This window comes from Cynocephalus volans, chromosome 17, assembly GCF_027409185.1.
Source record: "Cynocephalus volans isolate mCynVol1 chromosome 17, mCynVol1.pri, whole genome shotgun sequence".
Lineage (NCBI taxonomy): Eukaryota > Metazoa > Chordata > Mammalia > Dermoptera > Cynocephalidae > Cynocephalus > Cynocephalus volans.
In genome coordinates, this window is record NC_084476.1 from 697,011 (window position 1) to 711,446 (window position 14,436).

Here is a 14,436-nt window from a genome sequence, read left to right on the forward strand (position 1 = left end):
CTACAGGGACAACACTGTAGGTACTTGGTCTTTGAGGCTTTGGGTCTCAGGGTCTCTACAGAAGTGACGAGGCCATGGCCTGCCAGGAAAGAGGAAAGGCTCCAGCTCTGCCTTCTGTAGCCTGTGTTCAAACACGTGGGGACTCACCTGGTGCTGCCTCATCAGCTCCCAGAATGACGCCCTGGCCTGAGGCCAGGCGCACGTGCACACACGCACACACGCACACACCCCCACACACAGGCTCTTCTGACATCTGTCTGGGGTGTCCCCGCTTCAAGGTCATGTCTGGGTAAAAAGCAAGCTGCATATGCTAGGACTGGGGGCAAAGGGCAGAGCCCAGCCCACTGGTCCCAGGGTCCGCGTGCGACCTGTAGGTGCTGCACCCAAACAGGAAGTGCAGGTGTTCTACAGAGACCAGCTGAAACGTGATATCATAATAAAAACCTCATTTAAAGTACTTCTTTTTTTTTTTATTGATTTCATTGAAAACAGAACAAGAAATGGTCTGAGCCAAAAGATTGCTCTTAAAACTGTCAAAAACATTTTAACAGAAAAAAATAAACATGACTGCATTATGAATGTTTTAGAAGAGTCGCACAAAAAAAACCCACTGTTACTGCACTAATTACAGTATTTAAAAAGGTATATGCCAAAAAAAAGTATATGACCTGCCAGGCCATCACTCAAAAGGTGATGGCAAATTTATTCACACTACAAGACTAACATTTTTTAAAAAGTTTTTTTTTTTCCTGCATTTTATTCTAAAATCACTTTGTTCTCTTTATACAGTTGATAGTTTATTTTCACGTGGTGAGTAGAAACCACACCAGAATCAGCACCGTTATCTGTGTTTTGTGTTTTTTTATTTTTTTCTTTGTCCTAATGTTCAGTAATGGTAGAAAATAAATCAGTTTATTCATCATCATAGCATGTGGTTTAAAAATCAACAGAAGGTGCCAGCATCAACGGAACTGGAGAGGGGCCAGTGCAGGATTGGCCTGCACCCACCAAACCGCTTCCTCACAAACGCCAGTCAGAGGTTTGATATATAGGAAGGACTAGATACAGGATTTCTTTAAAAAGCAAACCCACATTTTCTCCAAAGTTAGTGGCAGGTTGGTCCCTGACCTTCTCTCCAAGACCGTGATGGGAGACGGTGTCCCCTGCATGGCACCCGCAGGCCGTGGTGGGTGGGTTTAACGGAGCAGCTTGTGGTGCCAGTGGCTTTGTCAGGTGCTACACAGGAGTCTGGGCTGGACAAGAGGACAGACGAACCCAGAGGTGGAGCAGGGACCGCAGAGATCAGAGGAATGAGAAACTTCGCAACGACAAAACCACCACCAGAAACTCACAAGGTTACGCCAACATGGAATCCCCAGAGTCTTCTGGGGCACATGGCCGTACAGGGTCCACTCCAGCCTGAGCACTGGGCCTGGCTGTGAGGCTGCAGGTGTGGGAATGTCACTGGGAGGCATCCACACCTGCCCGCAGGCCACCAGGCCGAGGACCTGCGGCCTCACTTCTGGCCCCTCCAGGAAGTTGGTGGCACAGCCCCTCACCAGGCCATCTCAGACATCACGTGCGGAGTTTCTCCTCTCTAAGCGCAATGCCAACAGTACCGAATCCCGGCATCCACTGGCCCGGATGCATCTCATAGGGGGTCAGCGGCAACGGCGGAGCTGGTGTCCGGCAGGCCATCCTCCTGGGCCTCCTGGCTGGCACTGGCCTGCCGCTGGGCCAGGGCAGCGCTCGAGTGCCGGCACTTGGGGGAGCCGCATCGGCAGCTGAACAGTTTGCCTTTGATGTCCCAGAAGCGCTCTCCATAATCAAACCTGGGGAGAGAAGAGAATTCAGGTGAAGTCAAATTGCACCAGCACCTCCCACAGCCCGACACATATTAAGCCAAGGCTAAAGCTTCCTCACCCTGGTCTAAATTGTTATTTTCTACTTTAGAAATACAAAAAAATTAGCGTAAACCCGCATCCAAGCAGCGCGTGTGTGCAACCAAGGAAGCGACACCCGCGCCTGGTCCTGCCAGGCCCGGCAGGCACCACATACCCCAGCTGCTCTCCAGCCATAATCAGGCGGGTGCTGAAGAACGCGATCCTGGGAAACCGCAGGTCCTGGTGGGACATGAAAACACGCACGGGCACGAGGTTGGGCTCGCAGTGGTGGTTTATGAACCGGCTGACGTTCCCGTAGAACCGCGCGTCGATGCAGTACACCTCTCCATCCTAGAGGGCGAGAAAACGAGAACGCATGCCCACGAGAGGCTGCAGCCGCACAGGGGGCGCTCCAGGACATACCGACCTTAGCGCCGGGCGGGCACTGCCATGCCTAAGGGAACTCTTGTGACCTACGGGGACAATGTGGGGCCTCTTCTGGCCTCCCTGCTGCAGCAGGCTCAGCAGAGTGTGGCCTCCATGCTGTGGCTGCAGACGCCACACGCTCCACACCCTGCCCTCCGCAGGTGGCCAGGACTAAGTGGGTCCAAAGCAGGCACAGCACTGTGGGGAAGGGGAGGGGTGGCACGGCCGTTCCCTGGACAGCCATCCTCATGGGGCTTCCAGTCTGGTGGGGAAAACAACCCCGAAGTCAAACAACTGATGTGGATGGCACCGTCAAATCCAATGCCTCTGAGGCCATTTAGCACCACCAGGAAAAAAGAGGCCGGGGCCACAAGAACCACATGCAGGCGGCGCCAACAGCCGAAGCAGCTCTGGAAGGACAGAGCTGGCAACCAGGACACACTGTCCTGCGAGAACCACCAGGCCAGGAAGCTCCTCAGAAGCCTGGTCATGAAGGAAGAAGAGCCGAATCCTAGGAGGAGCTGGGGACCCAGGCATGCCAGGTAGGAGGGGGTGCGGAGGCAGGGGCTGCTCACATGGGATCCCTGAAAGGACTAAGGAGAAACAACCCCTGCTTGGCCCTGCAGAGTGGTGGACGACAATGAGACACTGACTCCCACGATGCCACAGAGACCCAGGTGTCCTGCTAACCCCAGTGGGCACAGAGAGGAGCCCAGGGTCGCCCCTGGCATTGCTCCTGTGATGACGCTCTATGGAGGAAGGCATTCCGAGCTGCCTGTGGGATACAGAGATAAGCTGGATGGGCTGCCCTAACCACAAGGGCCCTTTAAAAGCAGAGTTTTCTCTGGAGGGACTCAGAGTGCAAGAACCTGCTGCTGGCCTGGATGGAGGGGTGCGTGGCAAGGAAAGCAGGGGCCATGGCCAGAAGCCAGCAACGACACTGGACACTGTCCCACATGACTGCAGGAGCCAGGTTCTGCAACACCCCACACGAGCTGGACAGGGATCTTCCCCAGAGCCTCCAGGTGGAGCTGGGCCTGGCCACGCCGGAGACCTGGCCTGCACAACTAGAGCCAGTCTGCGGGTCTTCGGCTGCTACATTTGTGGTTTGACTTGCTACGTGACAACAGGAAACAAATGCAAAGTCTGAGAGAGGAAAAACCAGGTAAACTGTAACGAGTCACGTGACGAGGATTTTCCAGGACCTGCGTGCCAGGGAGGGCGGGGCCTGCACACAGACACCTGGTCACGCCATTATATGAGCATTAATCAGCAGACCCAAGGATACTCAGAGATCAAGAAAAGTTAGAAGCCCAAACCAACAAAAGGGCAAAGCTTGGACGAGAGGCAGATCTTCTCAGACAAGCTTCACGGTGCAACTTTGGGGAGAAGAGTGAGAAGCCCAGAGAGCCCAGACGAGTCAGAGATGCAGACGTGGACAAACACCTCCTATAAACATCCCCACAAGAACAGACACCCTCAGAGGCCGCTGTGGTTGTGGAGCTCAGCAACAACGACCAAAATCAAAGACACAGCAACCCCACTTCTTGGATCTTCCCCCAAAAGACACAAAAGTCCAAAGGAACTCACACAGCATGGATTTTGGCTTTTGCTACTGGGTATGAAGGACTAAGAATCTTTAGGTGACCCTCGTCCCTGTTGAAAGCAGCTCCAAAACTAGAAACAATACAAACCTGAAGATGCTGGGGAGTAATAAAAGAGACTTTGGAGGGAGGAGCCAGGCCTGTGTCTGCCTGGACTTAACCCAGGCTCCAGCCGGTCCTGCCAGCGCACACAGGGCTGGAAGAAGGATCCCCAGCGCTTCTGAGGTGGTGGCTGTCAAAGTCTATGTACAAAAATCTCTGACTGACCCTGACCCAGACCTAAAGCAGCCGTAAAAGATCCTAAGACAGACAGGGACCCTGACGGCAACAGACAAGTGGGACAAAGACCAGAGCCACCACAAGAGAGGCAGGGCTTGCAACAGAAGCCCAGCCAATAAACACGACAAAGGAAACCACACATACACAGGCAGAACTCTCCCCAAAGGTTAACATTAACAATCCAACGGCCTGACATGAAAATCTGAGAAAATGAACACATTCTAAGGAGAGAAGAAAATCAGCTGAGTCCAGCCCCGAGATGAACCAGACGTTGGACTAATGTGAGAATTTTTAAAGCTATTAAGATTAGCCTCAATGAAATAAAATAAAGCATGTTTTCAGTACAAGAAAATCTCAGAGAAATGAGAAGTCTCAGCAGAAAAACAGAAATTAAAAAAAAAAAACTAAATGAAAATTCTGAATCGAAATTCGATGGCTGTTAAATCCACCACTGGATGCATGAATGGAGGCTCGGAGACCTGGCTGATGACAGGAAATCGCCAAACAAAATGACTCATGCACACAATTACTCATTGGGACCTTATTTCCAAATAAGAGCAAAGAAAGAAATCAACCTGAATGTCCGGAAAGAAAGAGGAAGTCGTCTCTATGCTAATAGTAAACTGACAACGAACATGTGTCAAGCGAGAAACGTAGCGGTGGTACCATCTCTTGAGTGATGAGGGAGAGCAAGTTAAGAAATACACAAAAGGACTTTCTCAGTTCTACAAACGGCTACCTGCTGGGGCGGGAGCAGGTGCCATACTGGAATGTGTGTCTCCCAGATTCCTATGTTGAAATCCTGACTCTCAAGAGGTTACAGTGTTAGGAGGTAGGGCCTGGGGGAGGTGATTAGGTTGGAAAGGTAGAGCCCTCATAGAAGGGACCCCAGAGAGCCACCTTGTCCCTTCCACCTTGAGAGGACGCAGAGAACCCGAAAGCCGGGCTCTCACCAGACGCCCAATCCGCCGGTGCCTTGATCTTGGACCTCCAGCCCCAGACTGAGAAATACCTTTGCTGTTCATAAGCCTCCCAGTGTGTCCATTAGCAGCCTGAATGGACACAGAGAGCAGGCAATCAAATATGGAGAACACGGACGGAAGCAAAACTTTTCTCAGGATGGGCTTTTTACATAATTTTTACTTTTAAAGCATGTAAATGTTTAACATAATCAAAAAACAAAATTGAATTTTAAATCCTAAAATTTAAAAAAACTAAAACAAATTAATATAACTGCATATCAAATTGGTAATACAACTATACAGAAAAGCAATTATTTCAAGTACTGAAAAACACAGCACTTTGCACAGCCTTAGTGGGGATACATTCTAAGAACCAAAACATTGCAAAACATTTTTAAAAAGTCATTCAATAGCTGTACTGTACTTATCGTTATCAGGACATCAGTAATATTACAAGTGCTATCTATTTTGAAACTAAAGTTTTTAGGAACCAAGATTTTCACTGTAAGAGATACAAGTATAAAATCAAAGAAGTTGGGTAAAAACCCTGTACTGTTACATTTGAATTGGAAATGTTACATGAACATGTCGAAAAACACTTTTTGCAAAAAACTGTGCTCTGAGGCATGGGTTTGGAGCCCACGGCACCTGGCAGCCATGAGACCCTGGCATCTGAACATCACTTCCCCTAAGAGGACAGGGCTTCTGGAGACATGGTGGACTCCATGTCCGGGCAGGGAACAGGTGAGGGGAGCCTGGGCTATCTCGTGTCGCTGGAGAAGGCAGAGGCTGGCCAAACGGGGTCCCACTGGCCAGAGAGGAAGCAGCGCGAGCATCAAAGAAGAATGGCTATAGCTGACCCAAACACACCGAGTATAAACAATTCACGAGCCCACAGTAACACCCAGAGCAAAGGAGAGCAGAATTCCTTCACCACCACTAGTTTCATGCCACCTCCTTACTCTGAAAATCGGTAACTGAAGGGCAGAAATGAAGCATTGATCCCGCCTTTCCACAGGGGCAGCCGAAAGGTCAGGTTTCAGGGGGAAAGGTTTCTTTGTCCTTTTAAAACAGAAGAATTTTTGTTGAGAAAAGGGGAAGGCATGACAGATGACAGCAATGGGCAGGACTGAGATCATCGAGGTGCTGAGGCGGCAGGTGGCAGGTGGACACCATGACGCTCCAATGGGATGCGAGCAGAGGCGTGTGGTGTCACTAAGCCCCAGCCCTTCGTCCAGCCAGCGGGAAACTCAGGGACAGAGAATGATGAGGGATAGCATGAGGGACAGACGCACCTGCACGGCGGGGTTTCTGCAGGACAGTGCTGGTCTCCTCAGTGGACGACCGTGTGAGGGGCAGGAGTGCCACGAGGTGCCAGGCAGCCCCCACTCGACTCCTGGGTGGGCAAACCAGCGGAAAAGCAGTTTGTGAAAAGTAGGCAAATTTGCAAAAGAACTGGATGTCAGATGACGCCAACCCTGTCAGATATGATAATGACACTGTGGTTGTTCGTGAAAACATCGCCACTTGCAGGCAGACACGGACGTAATTAAGGGTGAAATGTCACGTTTGTAATTACGTCACATCAGCAAAAAAATGGATGAAGCAAATCAAATCAGGGCACACTGTCAGGGACCACACACCCGGGCGGTGCTGGTAAGGGACTCTACTTTTCAGTACCTCTGAACATTTTCACCATATGCCGTAAAAAATAGTTGCCCACAAGGTAAGAAAAGAGAGTCGCTGAAGTAGCAGACAAGTAAAACACTTTTTTGGTCTCTTTTTCTTTAACCAAATGAGAGACCTGAATGTCTTCCAAGTCAGGAAAGGGGCAGCAGAGAGGAGTGGGATCGAAACACCTGTGTAAAGAGGGAGGCTGCCACAGGAGAGAAGGTGTGGGTGGCAGACAGGTCAGGCAGGAGCAAACAGGAGAAGCCCTCCGAGAAAAACTAAGGAAGGAGGAGGAAGATGGAGGAGCAGGCTCGAGGATGTGGCGGTGGGGAGGAGGGCAGATGCTGCCCAGGAGCATGGCCCTCTTGTGTGGCCACGACCGCTGCTAGATGCCCCACCCCTGCTACAGAGAAGAGACAACACCGTGGCTTGGCTCTGTGCACACGCCTTGGGCCTGGTGCCCGGAGCTGACCTCGTTACAGGAATTCACTTCAGCTCTCCAGAGGCAAAGGATGCCCCGTCAGCGCAGGGCAGGCCCATCTGCACTCTTCTGAGGCTCCCTGACAGGATCCACAACCTACCACATAGCAGATGGGAGGGGACGGCGCGGAGCTTGCTGCAGGGGGGCCTGGCCGCACATGACGGCGGCACCACTTGGAACCATGGAGGGCTCGCTGTAGACCTGAGGCCCCACAGCAGGGACTGTTGTACTTGTCCCATTTTCTAGCATTTCTGTCCCGAACTATAGGCCTTAAAGATTACTTAGTGCAGTACTTTTAAAATAATCCCTCTCCCACCCTGAGAAACATCTCAGCTCTGCACCACATGCCACCGAGGCCTACGTGTGGGATCTGAGTCCCGCCCTGCCCCCTCGAACCCTCCAAGCAGCACATCTGACTTCCCAAACAAGAGTCTCAGGACAAGCTGCATCCTCCGTCTAACCTAAGAGCCTCAGCGTAACCATAAGGGCCTCCTGCCCTTCTCGACCTCCTGACCACCCTGGCGGGAAATGGAGCGGAGTCAGAATCCGGCCTCTGCAAAAGACATGCGTGGTCACCCTGCCCAGGACCCTGGAGGCTGCCCACAGCAGGGAGCCCAGGGATTTCATGCAACCCTTGGGAACAGGGCACGGGGTCCTCCTGTGCCCTCGTCCCTGGTCCTGCACCTGCCCCCACCTCACCCTGGATGAGCCTCCTGTGCTGCCAACTGAAGGGTGAAGTACAATGGCCCTCAGGGCACTGGTCACCCCAGGACCCAGCTCAGAGGCCCTGGGAGACAAGGGGCCACTCTCAGGGGCCCCCCACCCTGTCCTTGGAGCAAGAAGTTCTCCTAGACCTGAGCGTCGCTGGGCCATGTGGGCCTCACCCTGGAGACAGCTGATTCATGTCCCTCCCATAATGCCACACAGAGGACTGTGCCCAACAGCTGGTGGGAAGAAGGAAGTAGATGCAGCGTCTCCCTGGCACAGGCATGGGGCCTCATCCACCCCACTCGTACTGCTCAGAGGCTGCAGACACTGGAGCCCTCTCACGCATAGATACTGCCGAGGCCTTTGAAAGGTGTCCTTTCAGATGCACATGCTTCTCTTTCAAAGTTTCTCTGATGAAGAGAGCGTCACCCACATCTGAAGCAAACATGCAGGGGGCAGAGGAAACTCGGGAACCCTTTTGAACAGGGGGAGAGCTGAACAAAAGACCTTAAGGAGGTGGGGGGGCAAGTGCATCTGGCAGGCTCTGGAAAAGTGGGAGGAGGGAAGCGTGGCGAGACAGGGACAGTTCCGGACAACACTACAGGCACCTCAAATGGTGGGTGGGGGACAGCTCGAGGAGTGAAGCCATGTCACCAAGGCGGAGAGGGTACGGGTCAGGGCACGCTGGAGGCGGTCACTATGAGACTGAGACATCTGAGCTGGAGCAGACACCTGGAGCCTTTGGTGTATTTGTGGCTTTTTACAACCTCAGAATGGGCAAGAACCACACCTGCACTAGTGCATCTGTCCACAGTTAAAGTGAAGATGCCTGGAGGAGCCGGCCTGGGTGCTGCTGCCGCAGGGGAGCTGGGGACCTCAAGCCCGCCTGAATTTTGGAACCCTCATGGTAGCTCTTGGCAATGCCTGACTGGGTCAGGTTGAAGACAGACTTGAAGGCAAAGGACTGCCCTTGCCACTGCAGTGGCCACTGCGGGCAAGGCTGGTAATGCAGGGCAGGGAGAGTGCTGATGTGACGTCTTCAAGGAGGGGATGTTGGGGTCTGGCTCCAAACAAGGGCATGGAAAGTCCATGCCAGGGGCCTGGTGCAGAGGCACTGGGAGAAGGGCTGGGCCACCACACTGCAGCAAGCAAACTTCCACAGCAACCCGACCACAGCTGGTACCGGGTTCCAATGACTGAAAAAATGGGCTTGGGATCCGCAGTCTTTATTTTATATAAGTACTGATCCGCTGGGATTGAGAATATAAAAAATGGCCCTTCCACACAGATAAGTTGAGAAGTGCTGTCCAGGAGGGCTAAGAGGGGCCTGGCTACAGACACGCCTGGTCAGCTAGGGTCCTGGGTATGTCTACCAGGAGCAGCACTGGCCCACATGAACCGGGACAGCCATTCAGAGGCGGTTCTGAAACATCCAGCAACACTTTGCTGCTCCCCTGCCCATCTCCGGCAAAGATGTCAGGGAGGTTGGAGGTGCTGTGGGCCGCACCCACACCGGCCTGCCCAAGTGCACAGCAGGGCTGGGCCCCAGGGAGCACAGACCCACCAACCAGGTCTACAGAGGACGAACAAGCCTGACTGGACAAGACACAGTTTGCTTGAAGGATTGCAACACACACGGAAGCGAAGATCACGGCTCAGATCCAGAAGAGGATGGAGCGTGAAGGGGCCCTGGCTCCTGGCGCTGCTTCCACAAGGGGTGGCCAAGGGACAAACTGGTGCTTTCAGCACCACTGCGGAGCTGGGGCCCAAGGATTAGGGTGTGGGGAGTCCTCCTCATTGTGGGCTGCACTCAGGCATGGGTCACCCAGGGGCAAAGGTCACTACTACGGTCTGAAAGTTTGTGTCCCCCAAAATTCATGTGTTGAAATCCTCACCCCCCAAGGTGATGGAGTTAGGAAATGAGGCCTTTGGGAGGAGATTAGGATGAGAGGGCAACCATTTGCTGATGACGCGATTATGTACACAGAAAAAAAAGAACCCCAAAATAAATTATCACATTTAACAGGTGAGTTTGGCAGGTCATAGGTTAAAAAGGTAATTAAAAAAAAAAACTTGTATTGCTATACATCAAGCAATGAAATTAGAAAAAAAAAAATCTATTTACAAGAGTATGACAGTATCTCAGACGCCAGGGGTTCCTGCTTCTGACCGTGATGGGACAGCTGGGACTGAACTTGCCTTCCTGCCAAAAACAACAGAGCACCCAGCAAAACCCACAGGACACAGGCTGGGAGCATCAGGCTGGAAGCGCTGCTGTGGTACCACGTGGCAGCACGACCCAGCAACGAGATGAAGGCACACTCCGCCAGAAACTGTACAGGAAGACTCAAGCAGCCCTATTCCCAACCACAGCAGCTCAAACAGCCCAGTGCCATCGACTGGGAAGCCAACAAGCAGAGCGTGTGGCTTCCATGCAGTGGAACGCTGCTCAGCTGTCACTGAAGTGCTAGAACACAAAACTATGTGGATGAATCTCAATGCTGAGAGAGAGAAGCCAGACACAAGGCCACATGCTGTGTGACTCCATGTATATGATGCTCTCTGGAAAAGGCAGACGGCAGGGTGCAGATCCGGATGTCCACGAGCTAGGAGTGGGGAAGACAGGCAGCTGCTCATCACAGCGTGGCGGCACTTACAGAATGCAGACTTCTGAGACAGCCCGAGTCTCCCTCATATCACCCCCTCTTGAGCCGATAGAACATGAAGAGGCGCCCAGCATAGCTACGGCATTCTCTGCTGCCTCGAGGCACTCTGAGCACCCCTGGCTGGCAGCCAGTGAGGAAGCAGGGACCTTGTCTTACAGCGAAGGAATTGAATTCTGACAACCCCATGAGCATTTAGAAAAAGCCTAAAGCCAATATCATTTAATGATGAAGACTGAAAACTCCTCCTCGATGACAGAGAACAAGGCAAGGAGGTCCCAGGCAGGGCACAGTGCGAGGACAGCAGACAGAAGTGACACAGACTAGAAATGACAACATGTGACACGATCATGTGTGTAGGAAATCCTAAAGAATATTCCAAAAAGTTACCAGAAATAACAAATGAATTGAGCAAGGTCAACATATAAAAAATCAATTATTTCCCTATAGTAGCAACCAACAATTGCAAAATAAAGTTAAAAAGCAGTATAATTTACAAGAGCATAAAACACGTGAAATACTTAGGAATTAATTTAACAAAATATGTGTAGGATTTATACACTGAAAGCTACCCAGCTCTGCTGAGAGACACTGAGGACCTAACTCAATGGAGAGCTAGACCACTACAGACACCAGGTCAGAAGACTCGATGCCCCAGACTGGAGCAACAGATTTAATGCAATCCCAGCAGAAATTCCATCAGCCTCTGCCTGTACTGACACACTGATTCTTCCATTTATGTGGAAATACAGTGGACACAGAAGAGCTAAAACAATTTTGAAAAAGAACAGAGTTTGAGGACTTAACACTAGCTGGTTTCCAGATTACCTTATGTCTACAGTCATCAAGAGAGGGTGGCATCACAGTTTGAGGACCAGCAAATACACTGAAGGGACCAAATACAGTCCAGACAGATCCCATCAGCGGGTGCAAGTAGACTGCTCCAGCCAGCGGTGCTGGAGTGAACACACACTCACACAGAAAAAAATGAACCTCAACCCTTACCTCGAACCACACACAAAGGCCAGATCAAAACTGATGATGAACCTAAACATAAAAGCTTTTTAGCTTTTACTTTATATGGAACATCTAAAGAAAGACATAGGAGAAAATCTTCACAACCGGGGTAGACAAGGCTTCCTTGAGACACAGATGATCAGGCAGAGGCAGCTCGCACACGCACGTGTGTGCTTCTGGCGCAGGACGCCATCAGAAAATGTGAAGAGCTCTTACAACTCAGGACGACGACAACAGCCCATCTAAAAAGCAATCAATAAATGTCAAAAATCACTTCACAAAAGAACATGTAAGGATGGCTTATGTGAGCACATGAAAAGATGCTCGACATCACCAATCATCAAGAAATGGCAAATCACGATTCACAGTGTTTGGAGTCCTCATTTATCGCTGGTGGAAATGTAATGTGGTATAACCACTTTGGAAAACCGGCAGTTTCTTTTAAAGTTAAACATACCCTCACCTTACAACCCTGTGGTTCCACTCCCAGGTGGATTACCCAAGAGAAATCAAAACACATGCCCATAAAAACAAGTCTAGGAGAGCCAGAGAGAGCTACCTGCAAGAGCAAAACTGGAAGCAGCCGGAGGCCCATCTGCAGGCAAGTGCACAAACTGGCACAGCCACTGGCAGGGCCCTGCTGGCAACAGAAAGGGGTGAGCCACTGACACACACAGCACCGGGCGGGCCACAAGAACACACAGAGCCAGACACAGGATTCCCTTTACAGGAAATCCTAACGCAGGTGAAATTCACCTACAAGGATGGGCGGGGGAGAGGGAGTAACTGAAGGAGCACAGGGGACTTCTGGGGTGATGGGAATGTTCTGCACCCTGACTGTGGTGTTTACTATACTGGTATATATGCCTGTCAACACTAAAACCATACAATTAAAAGGAATCTGTTATACTGTATGTCAATTAATTACAATAAAGTTGACCCAAAAGAGTAAATATCAAAAACCTATTTGATTAATAAAAATAATCCAGCCAAAGATACACAAAATCACACCACAGAAAACCATAAAGCATCATCAGGGTTAAGTAAAGAAGACAACAAATTTAGGGGTACACCACGTTCACAAACTAGCAAATGACGTGGTAAAGAGTTTTCCTTCACCCGAATGCCAATCAAATCCCTGCAGGAGTTTTTGTAGAATGCGTCAGGCTGGTTTCAAAACTTACAAAGAGACCAAGAAGAGCACGACTCTGCTAAGGAACTCTTAAGGTGAGGAGACATAACCTGAGACCACAGAGAGGGCAGAGCCCAGCCCAGGGCACTCAGCAGACAATGGACAGGAGGGACCCCAGCACACGTGGACACTGGGGTTATGACAGAAGTCTCCCTTCTGAGCCATGCAGAAAGGACCACCTTTTCAACAAATGGCACTGAGTCAGGCAGACATCAATTCAGGAAAAGATAAAGCTGACTCTGTCTCACACCTACAGATCTAAATACGGATCCACGCGTTTTAAAAAAAAATTAGTAAGGACATTACAGAAACCCACCAAGTCTACAGAAAAAGACTGACTGTTCATTAAGAGACACCACTGGAAAGTAGAAAAGCCACAGAGCACACAGTGACGTAATTGAGCGCCTCTATCAGAACGTGTGCTACCGACCAGCACAGGCCAATCATCTCACGGAAGGACACACCGCCCAGCACAACACACACCCTGCGCATGCCCACCCACACCCACACCCACACACAGGCACGCGAGCCAAGCCCAGGCCCGTGCTCGATGCTGGTGTCCAGGAGGTCGGGCTCGGGTGCCACAACATGAGGAGCTGAGGGACGGCATCTCGGGGCCACCCCTTCTGTGCTAATGTGCAATTCCCTACCCCATGAGATCACCAGCCACTGCCGCACACATAGCCCCTGAGCCTCTCAGCAGCCTCAGGAGCTGCCAGGCTCTCACCCGGGATGATCAGTCGGGGTTCAGAGGTCGGGAGTGGGGTGCCCAGGGCCCCACACTCCACATGAGCTAGGCAGTTTGCTGCACAAGCTCAGGGACCTCCCAAGCCAGGCATCGGAACTAAAGATGCTCATCTGCACCCTGAGCACAGAATCGAGGCCAGCACCAGATACAGGCTCAGCAGGGACGCAGGGGGCCCACGCTTGTCAGCAGTGAGAGCTCACATCTGCGTGCGTCTCCGAGACTGGCCTGCACCGGGACATTCTGCAGACCCCAAGACAGCAAATGTGTTCAAGACTCACAGGTCGCAATTAGCTCTTTATGCCCCTAACCCCTCAGAATGCATTACCTTATTGTCAAGATCAAAGAGGTAAGAATCTTCTTCCCGAACGTCGGCTTCTGAATCGGAGATCAGCTCCCCGACATACCTGCAGAGCGAGGTGAAGCGTCCAGATGTGAACTGGGAGACACTGGACACAGTCAGAGACAAGTACCTCAATAGAAGAATGAAGCACCACAGGAACTGTAATGAAACCCACAAGAATATCCAGCCAAACATCTCTGTACGCTTCTGCCTGTGATCGAACCGGCATTTCACTTTAGGTTCCGGAAGATAAGGACAACACAGAAACACCTGCGTCTGCCAACTGGCAGACTGAGCAGCCAGAACAACTCTCCCCTGGAAGTAACTGGTAACGTTGGCTGGCATCATCTCAAGCGCACTTGTGAGCTGGGGAGGGAAACTGAACACAAAGCCAGAGAGTGCTGACAGGGTGCTGGAGACAGCATGAGCCTGGTTTCAGGGGGACCCAACCAGTGGGCAGCT

General features: G+C 51.4%; 1 protein-coding gene across 8 annotated transcripts in view; it reads right to left on the reverse strand.

Annotated features, from left to right (window-relative positions):
- Positions 1-520: 520 nt before the first annotated feature.
- Positions 521-14,436, reverse strand: part of EHMT1 (euchromatic histone lysine methyltransferase 1) — a 187,224-nt gene continuing 173,308 nt past the window's right edge. For 4 of the 8 annotated variants that reach the window (XM_063082639.1, XM_063082642.1, XM_063082638.1 and 1 more), the window contains 3 exons: positions 13,960-14,038; positions 2,059-2,234; positions 521-1,832 (listed from right to left, as the gene is read on the reverse strand). In XM_063082639.1, the coding sequence (XP_062938709.1) occupies positions 1,652-1,832; positions 2,059-2,234; positions 13,960-14,038 (436 nt within the window). In that variant the 3' untranslated portion in view covers positions 521-1,651. Of the gene's footprint in view, positions 1,833-2,058; positions 2,235-6,450; positions 6,551-13,959; positions 14,039-14,436 lie in introns of those variants that run through there. The other 4 variants (XM_063082644.1, XM_063082643.1, XM_063082640.1 and 1 more) reach the window with 2 other exon arrangements.